The sequence below is a fragment of the Typopeltis vanoorti genome, chromosome 10 (genome assembly GCF_054136105.1).
Source record: "Typopeltis vanoorti isolate ZY-2024b chromosome 10, IOZ_Tvanoo_1.0, whole genome shotgun sequence".
Taxonomy (NCBI): Eukaryota; Metazoa; Arthropoda; class Arachnida; order Uropygi; family Thelyphonidae; genus Typopeltis; species Typopeltis vanoorti.
The window spans coordinates 27,908,501-27,922,124 of NC_143558.1; the positions used below are offsets into that span (position 1 = coordinate 27,908,501).

The following is a 13,624-nucleotide window of genomic DNA, read 5'->3' on the forward strand; positions in this document are numbered from 1 at the left end:
TTAACAATAATGATTATTATTGTTATTATATCATATTTAATTTTGTTTCTTTAATTAAGAACTTGAGGATTCCATGTGATGTGCCAATATATTGTTGGCAGTGAGCCATCTGGATTAATTATTATTAATGTATTTACACTGATTTACTGTAAATTGCAAAATGCTGATATTCTGATGTGATGGATAAAATGATGAAATTGGCAAACATGCCCTGGTGATAATTTCCTAAATTTCCGGAACGTGATGCTATGGGAACGCTTGCAAGATACTTTAAAAAAAAAAAAAAAAAGCTCTTTATTACAATAAATTATTTTCCATATTAGTTTCCTTTAGTTAAATACGGTCATGGTTAAATTTTGTACTTATATATGCATATTATCACTGTTATGGTTTATAGTAGATAAAACAAAAGTCATGGCCTTCAAAGATGTTAACCCAATGAGAAGCAAAATAGTAATAAACAACAAAATAATAGAGCAAGTAAATACATGTAAATAAATATTTAGAATGCACTCAATGTCATATGAAAATGAAGCAGATATAGAACCGAAACTATCAAACTTTTTAAAAGTAACAGGCATTATAAATAAAATTTTTAAACCCAATTATGTACAAAAACACACACAAATGAGAATCTACAATACAGTAGCTAAACCTACCTTACTTCATGGCAGTAAGATATGGACAATAAAAAAAGCAGATGAAAGAAGACTTGAATCATCTGAAATGAAATTTCTGCGCAGAACTGAAGGAGTCACAATAATGGACAAAATTAAAAGTATCAAAATCAGAAATAAACTTGGAATTACAAACTCTCTAAATGAAACAGTTATTTGCTACAGAGAAAAATTGAAAGAACACATACTCAGAATGAATAGAAAAGAATACCTAAACAAATTCTAAATTGCTGCCCAAAAGGTACCTCATGCAGAGGAAGACCCTTAAAAAGATGGAAGTGAGTCCTGAACAGGCCACTGGAAAGCAAGAAGAAGATGGTTTATAGTATTTTTGTTTTCATTTATGAATAACTGACTGTTCTCTTATCCATCCTTTCTTCTTTTTTTTCACCCTTATTATATAACTTATTTGACCTATTTAACCTATGAAATTATTCTGCAAATCATCAGGTTATTGGTATATAGACTGAAAAACAAACAAAAAAGTAAAAAAAAAAGTATTAACCTGCAAACCTCCAGATTCATTGGTACTTTGATTAGTTAGTTAATTTCGTATGATGATACAACAGCTATGAGTCCCTTAAGGGAAGGTACAGCACCATCTCAATCCCCTCAAATTTTATCTGAGCTCAGGACTAGCATAGCTGACGAATCAGGCCTATGGCTGGGTCTTAAGTATTCCTGACTGTTATCTGTGTGTGTTCACGGGGCTGGTTTGCCTGCTTGCAGGATGAAAAACCACTGATAAACTGGCAGAAAAAACTCTGCTGTCCATGCCCAAGACCAGCTAACTTGGCTATGGCTGAGGAATATCCTTAAGCTCCTCGCGTTGTCGATGGGAATCGAACCTAGGACACTCCTTCCCCATGCATGTGGTTGCAAAGCGCAAAGCCACTAGGCTAAAGTACTTTGATTAAAAAACACCCTCTCTCTCAAAAAAAAAAAAAGAAAAAAAAGATTTTTTTATTCATCAAATAAAAAAAAAAACAGAATTCTACCTTTTATCACATAATTACCTACTCCCAATTAATCCTTCACAGCAATTGTATAGCCATTAACAGATTAACTATAATGGAGTGGTGACCTTTGCATCCAGCAGACTTCAAGTATACTCTTTTACTTGAAATTTCTAAGCACTGAAAAAAAAGCTGAAGGAGGAAGAATGTTACATATACTTTTAAAAATGGAAAGATTTTATTTATTTCCTTATATCTATGTATAAGGAATATATAATGGAGGCCTAATGTAAGTGAGTGGAAAAAGTTGTGTTTAGTCTCAAGTAAATATTATTTTTTACATACTCTTTTCCATATTATGTAAAATGCATGGTATACATATACAGACTGAAATGAACATTTCTAGGTGAGAAAAAAAAACTCGACACACTTCCACATAAAATATACAAGTGGTAAAGAAAATATGCAAATAAGCTTCAATAGCATCACAGTTAATCGACATAAACTGAAGTTATTTTTTGATAAACAGACTCCTCACATCTTATAATTCATTATTCAGTGAAGTATTCATTCGATGATTTGTAATTTCAATAAACTATTGGTATTTGATGAATTATGATTTTTCAATGATTTGCCTTTCGATAAGTTGCCAAATGTTTTATGGTGAATTGTTTTTTTTAGAGGAACTGTTTTTCGGTGAATTGTTTTTTTTAGAGGAACTGTTTTTCGGTGAATTTCTTTTCAGTAAATTGTCATTTGATCGGTTTTCAGTGAATTTTCTACATACCATTCCAGTGATTACATAAATATAAACTCACATGTAATTATGAATATGTAATACTGTATATACAGTCCATGCTATCTTGAGGTTTTCCCTTATATAAGCATAAGACTTATCAGCTTTATTGTTGCATGTCTTCAGTCTATATACCAATAACTTTTCCATTTCTTCTATGCCTCTTTTCTTAGAAGTGATTGTGGATTGCATTGGCTTATCTTCATGTGGCACACAATGCTAACTTATCTTTTATAATAGTTCTAACAGTCAATTCATTCATTTCGTAAGCACACTATGTTTGTAAACTTATTACCCTTTTCATGTTGTTCAATAACTTCTATTTTTAGTCTCCATAGTTATAATGCACCTCTTCTTATCTTTGTGAATAAATGTATTATCGTCACTTTTACATTTCTCAGGCATGTTAAGGGTTGCATGTTTTCAGTCTATATACCAATAACTTTTCCATTTCTTCTATTAATATGGCTCTTTTCTTAGAAGTGATCGTGGATTGTATTGGCTGAGAACTTCATGTGGTGCACAATAAGTAAGTATAATATATTTTGTTAACAATAAGCATCTACCTAGATCCTAGATTCACTAAAGGCACAACTTAAGCTTAAGGCAGAAACAAACAAAATGGCAATGACATTATTATCTGTATGTCAGCTTACTAGGAAAGTCATGTCATTGCCATTTTGTTTGTTTCTGCCTTAAGCTTAAGTTGTGCCTTTAGTGATTCTAGGTAGATGCTTATTGTAATTGAAAAATTGTTAGCCTTGACTTACACAGATTCATAGATACATGGTTGCAGTAGTTCAATGTGAAACTAGCAATGCCATCTAGCAAGGATGTATTCCTAAAGCCATTCCAAATCAGAAATGTCATGTGAAATAGATTGAACATAATAGACAGCTAAAATATAGAGCAGGAAAGGCTTCAATTCGGATAGGTAAGATATTAAAATGGAGGATATGCAGATCCAGCCATATTTTATAACCAAATATAGAACAAAATTTTAAAAATTACCAGACAACTAAATTAAATTTTTGAATTTTTTTTTAAGATTCTTTCTATATTTGGGTATAAAATATAGCTGGATCCATAATATCCTTCATTTTAAACCCAAATATAGAAAGAATCTTTAAAAAAAATTCAAAAATTTAATTTAGTTCTCTGGTAATTTTTAAAATTTTGTTCTATATTTGGTTATAAAATATGGCTGGATCTGCATATCCTCCATTTTAATATCTTACCTATCCGAATTGAAGCCTTTCCTGCTCTATATTTTAGCTGTCTATTATGTTCAATCTATTTTACATGACATTTCTGATTTGGAATGGCTTTAGGAATACATTCTTGCTAGATGGCATTGCTAGTTTCATATTGAACTACTGCAACCATGTATCTATGAATCTGTGTAAGTCAAGGCTAACAATTTTCAATCATGATATGGTTTTATAACAATATTTCAATAATCTGACACATTTGACTTCACGACTTCCTCAGTTTGCTAGCTGAAATGCTTCTGGGTATGTCTTCTTATGCATGTGATATTTCAATCTCTTATATGACATTTCTAATTCGGTATGGCTTTAGGAATACATCCTTGAAGAATTGATATAAAATTACCAGAGATCTCCTATATGTTTATATATATATATATATGTAGAAAGTATTTTACCTTGGGTATAATAAATGTTAAAGATACCAAGCTATTTTAAACCTGGTTTTACTCCATTTCCCAAGTAAGCAAACAGACAAGTCAAGTTTGCACCTGTAAGTGTTGCAAGTCTAGCTGACCCTGCACGTAGTGCAAGACCAAGGCAACTCATGGTAAAAGTAGAATAAGCTCTGATCACTAATCTTAATATTTACCCTTAATGCAAAGCACATCTCCTGGAGGAGACTTGCAGGTGCAAACTTGACTTGTTTGTCTGTTTGTTTACTTGGGAAATGGAGTAAAACCAGGTTTAAAATAGCTTGGTATCTTTAACATATATATATATGTATAAACACACGCACAATAATGTACTGTTTATCTGACCACATTGAGATGCTATACCAGAAGTCAGTTAATATACAAGGGGGTAGTTAATTGAAGGATTCGTTGTTTTTTTGAAGATAAATGGTAGATTATTATAGATAGATTAATAGAAGATAGATAGTGTGTGTGTATATATGTTTTTTTTTTTTTTTCAGTCTACATCAGATTTACCAGTGATCACTATGCCTGTTTATATGGAAAATAAGATAAAAAAGAAATATCTGAAAAAAATGCAAGAAAATGAATACCAGAGAAGATATGGTGGTAACAGAAATATACCTATAATATCCTGCCGGAATTCTGATCGTAACCACTATAGAGGACAGTCCTACCCAAAATTTTCCAATATTCCACTTGCTTCACTTGGCTGGAAGAATAAGAAATCAGCTGGTGACTATTTTACAATAAAGAATTTTGGAGAGGTATGTGAAAAAAAAATAATAAAATAAATAATAATTAATTTGTTTATTATTAGTATATGACTTCTTTTATCGAAAAATTCATAACCTATTTTAGTTTAATTGCTATTTATTAGTAACTTCTACAGTGTTGTGAGGATACTATTTGTTGTTATTTTAGTTCTCTCACAACATCAATAAATACATTTATGCAGTAAACTCTCACTGCAGCAACTTGTAGAGGAATAGTTTGATGTAATGAATTTCCTTTAGAATAGCATTTTGCCAATGAGAATTTGGTCAAGTTTTTTTAATAGCTGAATGAGCTTATTACAGTAGATGTTTTCTGTACCAGACTTTAGGAACTCAAGAAATAGTTTTGCATAACTTTGAATAACCATTGAACACAATTTACTGAAGAGTAATAAATTTGGGGAGAGTAATAAAGCTATGTTCAGTAAACAAAGAAAATGGTGGGAAATTGTTTTCAATAGTGAGCTTATAATAGCATCAGTATTGGTTCTCTAGACTTAGGTTAGGTCTTTTCTGTAATGAATTTGCTTATAACACTACATTGCAGTTGGTTGATTAACTATAACTTGTGTAAACTGTTACTCCATTGAACTGATTGTTAATTCATTCTGCTCCCACAACATTGTAAGCCTATCATACACTGTTTAGTTCTTTGGGAATTTCACTTATTAAATAGTAACATATACTCATCACTTCTTGGGTTGTTTTAAGAGTAGCAGTTTTCTCTTTTTTAAAAGCTACTAAAATAATTTTTACCTATAATACAATATTTTACTGTCTGTTTATATGAGTGAGTAGGATGGAGAATATACACTCCCTTACCATTATACTTATTTATACAAGGGTTTCCACATAAGTTTGGTAAAGAATCCAGAGCAAATTTAACTCTAAACTATCATCAGGTTTCTCTAATGTCATGAGTTGTAATTTACAAAGCAACATCTGTGAAAGAATACATAAATATTGCTTTGAATACCATAAATAGTTTTCAGTTTTGTGTGCTGAAGGCAGTCATCCTATTTAGGACATCCATAAAGTTAACAAAAAAAATAAGGTATATTAGTTGACTATTCAGATGGCAGACAAAAATACAGTAAAAAGATATTTTGTATAAAAATAGAAAATATTTACTTTTTTTTTCTTTTTTTTTTTTTTTTTGTACATGCATCTCATCCAAGAAAGGTTATAAATATGTAATTCATACCTCAATATTGTGAGTGGGTTAAGGGTTAGATAATTCATAAATTATGATTGGTCTTTATTGTAGGCCTTTAGTATGCAGGGCAGTGGTTTCACTGTTGGTGATGAAAATTATCTGCTACATGAAGACTTTCAAATGTGCTATAGTTTTATTTCATCTCCTGCCTCTTTTTTTTTTTTTTTGGTAGAGCAGATAAACGGTCTGCTCTTTCATCTAGGGTGGTACATATAAATAGGCATGAATGTATGGTAAGTAAAAGGAATTAAAAATGGTATAGTAAATGGATTAAAATTCAGAGAATATTAAAAGAATGCCACAGAATTAAGTAAAATTCATTACTGTTAAATACTGATCAGCTTATAGATACTAATTCTGCTTTATAATATGGTGTTGTTAAATTTTATGGTCGTTGTCTGCGCCATTGTAATATTCTATTTATTTATTCTTGTATCTTAATATCAACTGTACCTTTGTTAACCTTATTCGTGCTGCACTCCCAGCTGCTTATATCTTAACTAATTCTATGCTGCTTTACTCTTAAAATTACTTTGATCTGCTTAACATATATCTCACTATTAATCCTACTAAGTCTTATTCCTGTTCCCACTGCTATTAAGCAAGTCATGGCAATTCTCAATCCATAGTGCATGCAGGTTCACTAGTTTTTTTAGAGATATATTACAGATATTTTAGAGTGCATTGGAAATTGATCAGAAAGGTAGTTAAACAGACAAAACATTTTATTTAAACCAAGAAAGAATGTACTACACACATCAAAGAGGAAATGATATCTCTCTCTCTCTCTCAGCCTATCAAAATACAATAGGGGCAACATACAACTGACTATATTACATACAACTTATTAAACCCTTTCACAATGTTAAATAATCTAAATTAAACATGTAGCTATTCCCTAAGTTACACCTTAATTTATAATTCCTTTCATTATAATACATATTTTTGATCAATCTACCCTTTTGTAACCATAACTCATTACTTAACATTTTACTAACAAATACCTGTAGGCATCCTCATTACATACAATAATTCCAATTTCACCTTTACAAAGTGTTAACAAAATTTGTGCTTACTTATGGTAGCCTTTTACATGTACATTTCGGTCAATTTCACAATACCTCAGTATGTCTTCACTATAGGTTATGATTGTTGCCTGGATGATGTAGTCCACTTCGTCGTCTGTTCATGACAAATTCCAGTTCTCGCTCTGGAATTTGTCACGAAGCTCGGGATGTTTTTTCCATCTATACCAGGGCTGCAGTATAGATGGAAGAATGAGATAATGTAGTGGTTATTGTCGATGAACAGCTGCAAACATACACTAACTGAATAATATTACAGTACCAACTTAATTGGCTTAATATTAAGTTTATACTAATGTCATCATCATCATCAAATTCCTGATATGTACCCTCAGGGATGTATAGGATATTATGATAGTACTACACGAATACGTTACACCATTACTAACTTCTGATCAACTATTTTCCTCCAAATTAATCTGTTATTTGTCAAGACTCTAACATTATATCTTATATCCCTATCGTCTAAGGCACTTTGTACCATATCAATCCACCTATATCTTGGTCTTCCTCTGGATCTTTTCCTACCAGCCTGGAAGAGAACACTTGTTTTGCTAATCTTTCCTCTCCCATTCTGTTTAAGTTACCATACCACAGAGATTAGCTCTGCTAACACATTCTGGATGCTAGAACAATGTCAAGTTGTTTCCTAATATTCTTGTTTAGAATATGATTGCCATTGATAACATCTGTTCATGCCTGTATCTTTCTCAGGACTCTCATGTCTGTGCTCTCTAGTCTTTAGTCAAGTGTTTTATGTCTAACCCAGCTCTCAGATCAAATAAGTTAAAATTGGTTTGAACACTGTCTTGTATACAGCTAATTTTGTGTTTTGTCTAATTTCTCTCTTATTCCATATAAATTTATTCAGTTGACTTCCTACCATACGAGCTTTGTTGATTCTGTTGTCTATTTCCATATTTAATTTACCATCTTCACTAAAAATTGTGCCTAAGTAACTGAAATGTGTTACTTGTTCTATAGGTTCTCTTGAACCTATAGAACAAGTAACATCTTCATGATGCACTTGATATTTTCAGTGTTTCTGCCTATTTTCATTATCTTTGTCTTGTTATTGCTGATTTTCATACCAAATTTATTACAATAGTTATTGAATTTAGTCAGGGAATCTTGCAGACATGTATTGAATTTATTTAAAAGAATAACGTCATCTGCATAAAGTAAAGAGCTGAGCTTAACATCTCCAATTTTGATCAGGATACCACTTTCCACTTTCCTTCATAATGTGATCCATATAGATAATGAATAGCAAAGGGGATAATGTACATATTTGTGTGACACCAGTTTTAACAACAAACTTAAATATAGATCTTTGTTATATTCCCACAATTTTTTAACTGTTTGTTGTAAAGTGAAAATCTGATCCTGAATCCATCTTGTTCTTCATCAAGCTTTCCTTCCACTATTCTTCTCAACTGTTTCTCCAGTATACTTGCATAAACCTTACCAGAAACACTTAGTAGGGAAATACCTCTGTAATTCTCATATTCACTTTTATTTCCTTTTTTACATATTGTACTATGAGAACTCTACTCCAATCATCTGGAATTCTTCCCTCTATCCAAGCATTCTGAACTATGCAGTGCAGCCACTGTACGACTTTTATACCTCCATACTTGATAATTTCTGGTCAAATATCATCTATTCCAGCTAACTGTCTTTCCACATTTCAGGCTTTTGATAGCTTTTTCTACTTCAAGTATGTATTCTTAATTGCATGCCTGGTCAGTGATTTTTACCATCGTGCTGTCACCGATTGTTTCATTTAGCAATTTTTCGAAGTAATTACTACATAAATCAAAGATATCTTTTTCTCCAGTTTTCATATCGCCTTTATCATCTCTAATCTCTTTTACAGCAGTCTTTTCTCCATTTCTGAGCTTCTTCATCAACCTCCTGAATATCATGCCACCTTCTTGATATTTATTTCTGTGTTCTTATCAGTCTTCCCATGACTTATGTTTAGCTAGTTTTACAGAGTGTTTAGCTGTTTTACATTTGTCTCTATATTCTCCAAGAGCACAAGCTGATCTATTTACCATGAACTTTTGATGTGCTTTCTTCTTTTCCTTCACTGCCTCTTTAACTTCCTGTGTCCACCATGCAGTTCTGATTTTTCTATTCTTTGCAGACCTCACCCCATGCCTCTCTGGCTGAATCAATCAACATTTTTTTCAGTGGTTGCCACTGAATCTCCAAGGTTTGGTTCCTGTTCTCAAAGTCTTTCATTTTTTCTTGATTAATGATTGTGTATTTTAGTCTGCAGTTCACATCTAGGTATGTTTAGGGTCAAAGTTATATAACAGAGCGGAAACCTCCACATAGCCTTTAAAGGAATGCATAGAACCGACCAGGGCTTCTGTCCTAATGTCCAATCCTCACCATCTCGTGGTGCACCGTGTTGGGTATCTACCTGGATACTGAATGAACAAGGATTGGCTGGCAATTAAGGATTTAGCCAACCAAATTGTATTTTTATTGGCTTAAACCAAAATACAAAACGATTGGAAAACATGAAAAAATTTCATGCCAGCTGGGACGTTGCCCGGTTAAACAAGGTTCCTGTTGTTTTTGCCAGGAAACCAGGGCGAACAGCAAAAAGTCAGCTACTGGAACAAATCTGAAAGCACACTCCAACTCAACATCACCAGAGTTAAAGATCGGTACTATCAACATAAGAAGCCTGAATGGCAAAGAAATGGAGCTAGCTGAGGAATTACATAAGTACCAGGTCGACATAATAGGGGTGACTGAAACAAAAAAGACAAAAACTGGTGATATCTTTCTGAGCAATTAATACAAAATGTTATATTCAGGCAATAACAATCAAGGAGAAGAATGGATAGCCATAGTATTCAATGCTAAATACGAGGCTGATCTTCTTGAATGGCAGGCAGTCCTCAAGTAGGGTGATGTGGGCAAATATGAGAATGGGGAACTGGACAATGATACTTATTTGTGCCTATGGTCCCACAGAAGCTTCTACTAAGGTAGAAGTGGAGGAATTTTTTGAGGCTTTAGAGAAAGCAACTGACACAATGAAAAATGAAAAGTTAGTCATTGTTGGGGATCTAAATAGCAGAGTAGGAAATGATTGCCAGACATACAAAAATATTTTGGGAAAATTTGGAGAAAAGAACAAAGCTAATAATAATGGCAAATACCTGTTGGATTTCTGCTCAGGATATGGACTGGTCATTACTAACACCATGTTCCAACATAAAAATGTGCACAAATTCACATGGAGAGAGAGGAGGCAAGGAATAAGAAAATATTTTTGATAGTGATGTTTTTTCTCTGGTGCAAGACACCAGAGCATACAGAGGATTTGAAACTGGAAGTGATCACTATTTAGTCTTGAGCAGGATAAAACTGAATTTCATATTGAAAAGAATAACATGTAAGAAAGATTTAAAGCGAATAAAAGTTGAGCAGCTCTCAGATGTGAACTGTAGACTAAAATACAGAAAGATTATTGAAGAAAAAATGAAAGAGTTTGAGAACAGGAACCAAACCTTGGAGATTCAGTGGCAAGTCTTGAAGAAAACACTGATTGATTCAGCCAGAGAGACATGTGGTGAGGTTGTCTGCGAGGATAGAAAAATCCGAACTCCCTGGTGGACACAGGAAGTTAAAGAGGCAGTGAAGAAAAAGAAGAAATCATATCAAAATTTCCTGTCAAATAAGTCAGCTTGTGCACTTAGAGAATACAGAGACAAATGTAAGAAAGCCAAACACTGTGTAAAATTAACTAAACAAAAGTCATGGGAGGACTTTGGCAAGAACATAGAAAATAAATATCAAGAATGTGGTAAGGTATTCTGCAGGTTGTTGAAGAAGCTTAGAAATGGAGGAAAGAGTGCTGTAATCGGAGTTATAGATGATAAAGATAACATAAAAACAGGAGAAAAATATATCCTTGAAGTATGGAGTAATTACTTCGAAAAATTGCTAAATGAAATTTAGCAATTTTTCGAAGTAATTTTTTACCGCAGTGATAGCACAGTGGTAAAAAACACTCAACAGGCATATAGTCAGGAATACATATCCATACTTAAAGTAGAAAAAGCCATCAAAGGCGTGAAATGTGGAAAGGCAGCAGGCATAGATGATATTCGACCAGAAATGGTGAAATATGGTGGTATAAAAGTTTTACAGTGGCTGCGTTGCATAGTTCAGAAAATCTGGACAGAGGGATGAATTCCCGATAATTGGAGTAGAGCTCTCATAGTACCCATATATAAAAAGGGAAATAAAACTGAATGTGAGAATTACAGAGGTATTTCCCTACTGAGTGTTCCTGGCAAGATCTATGCAAGTATACTTGAGAAACGGTTGAGAAGAATTGTGGAAGAAAAGCTTGGTGAAGAACAAGCTGGATTCAGGCCAAATAGAGGCTGTCAGGATCCTTCACTTTACGACAAATAGTCGAGAAAGCATGGGAATATAACAAAGATCTGTATTTAAGTTTTGTCGATTTGGAAAAGGCATATGACAAGGTGCCAAGAGAGAAGCTATTCAAAACTCTGCAGTTGTATGGTGTCAGTGGATCATTATATCAAGCAATACTTGGTCTTTATTTGAGTTGTAAGTCAGCAGTTAAAATTGAAGGAAGTACAGGGAGATGGTTTAATGTTAAATCTGGTGTCAGACAAGGACTTACATTATCACCTTTGTTATTCATTATCTATATGGATTACATTATGAAGGAAAGTGGTATTAAAGCTGATATCGAAATTGAAGATGTTAATGTCAACTCCTTGCTTTATGCAGATGATATTATATTTCTAAATAAATCCGCTACAAGTCTGCAAGATTCCCTGACTAAATTAAATAACTGTTGTAATAGATATGGTATGAAGGGCAGCAATAAAAAGACAAAGACATTGAAAATAATCAGAATCATTGAAAATGTCCACTGCATTGTGAGCAGACAACCTGTGATAGCAGAGTGGTAAAAAACAGTCAATAAGCATACAGTGAGGAATCTCATATCCATACTTGAAGTAGAAAAAGCCATCAAAGGCTTGAAATGTGGAAAGGCAGCAGGAGTAGATGATATTCGACCAGAAATGGTGAAGTATGGTGATATAAAAGTTTTACAGTGGCTGCTCTGCATAGTTCAGAAAACCTGGACAGAGGGACGAACTCTCGATGATTGGAGTAGAGTTCTCATATAGTACCCATATATATATAAAGGGAAATATATATAAAAAGGGCAGCGGGGGGAACCATATATAAAAAGGCGTGAACAAGTAAAACATTTCAACTACTTAGGCATGATTTTTAGTGAAGATGGTAAATTAAATATAGAAATAGACAACAGAATCAACAAAGCTGGTATGGTAGGAAGTCAATAGAATAAATTCATATGGAATAAGAGAGAAATTAGTCAGAACACTAAATTAGCTGTATATATACAAGACAGTGTTCAAACCAGTTTTAACTTATGGATCTGAGAGTTGGGTCAGAAGTAAAACACTTGACCAAAGACTAGAGACTGCAGATATGAGAGTCCTGAGAAAGATTAGAGGCGTGAACAGATGGCATCAATGGCAATATCATATTAAAAACAAGGATATTAGGAAAGAACTTGACATTGTCAGTATCCAGGAATGCATAACAGAGCTAATCTGAGGTGGTATGGTCACTTAAATAAAATGATCAAGGAAAGATTAGCAAAACAAGTGTTCTCTGCCAGGTTGGTAGGAAAATGACCCAGAGGAAGACCAAGATATAAATTGGATTGATATGGTACAAAGTGCCTTAGACGATAGAAATATAAGATCTGATAATGTTGGAGTCTTGACAAGTAACAGACTGATTTGGAGGAAAATTGTAGATAGGAAGTTAGTAATGATGTAAATTTTTCATGTAGTACTATCATATTCTGTACACCCCTTGAGTGTACATGGCAGGAATTTGATGATGATGTTCACATCTGAGAGCTGCCCAACTTTTATTCATTTTGAAACTTTCTTATGTTTTTCTTTTCAATATCAATTTTATCCTGATCAAGATTAAATGGTGATCACTTCCAATTTCAAATCCTCTGTACATCCTACTATCCTGTACCAGTGAGAAAACATCACTAGCAACAATAACATAGTCAATAAGACTTTTTTAATTCCTTGCCTCTTCTTTCCATGTGAATTTGTGCATATTTTTATGTTGGAACATTGTATTAGTAATAACGAGTCTATGTTGTAAGCAGAAATCCAATAGGTAATTGCCATTATTATTAGCTTTTCTCTTTTCTTCAAATTTTCCCAAAATATTTCTGTATGTCTGATAATCATTTCCTACTCTGCTATTTAGATCTCCAACAAAGACCAACTTTTTATTTTTCATTGTGTTAGTCGCTTTCTCTAAAGGCTCAAAAGATTCCTCCATTCCTATCTTATACCTGAGTA

At 33.1% G+C, this 13,624-nt stretch overlaps 1 protein-coding gene across 4 annotated transcripts in view; it reads left to right on the plus strand.

The window, feature by feature from the left end:
• The window catches only part of Dbp21E2 (putative ATP-dependent RNA helicase Dbp21E2), a 154,781-nt gene that overhangs the window by 13,310 nt on the left and 127,847 nt on the right, over positions 1–13,624 (plus strand). For all 4 annotated transcript variants that reach the window (XM_090399301.1, XM_090399298.1, XM_090399299.1 and 1 more), the window contains exon 3: positions 4,614–4,880. In XM_090399301.1, coding sequence (XP_090255427.1) covers positions 4,614–4,880 — 267 coding nt within the window. The remainder of the gene's footprint in view (positions 1–4,613; positions 4,881–13,624) is intronic.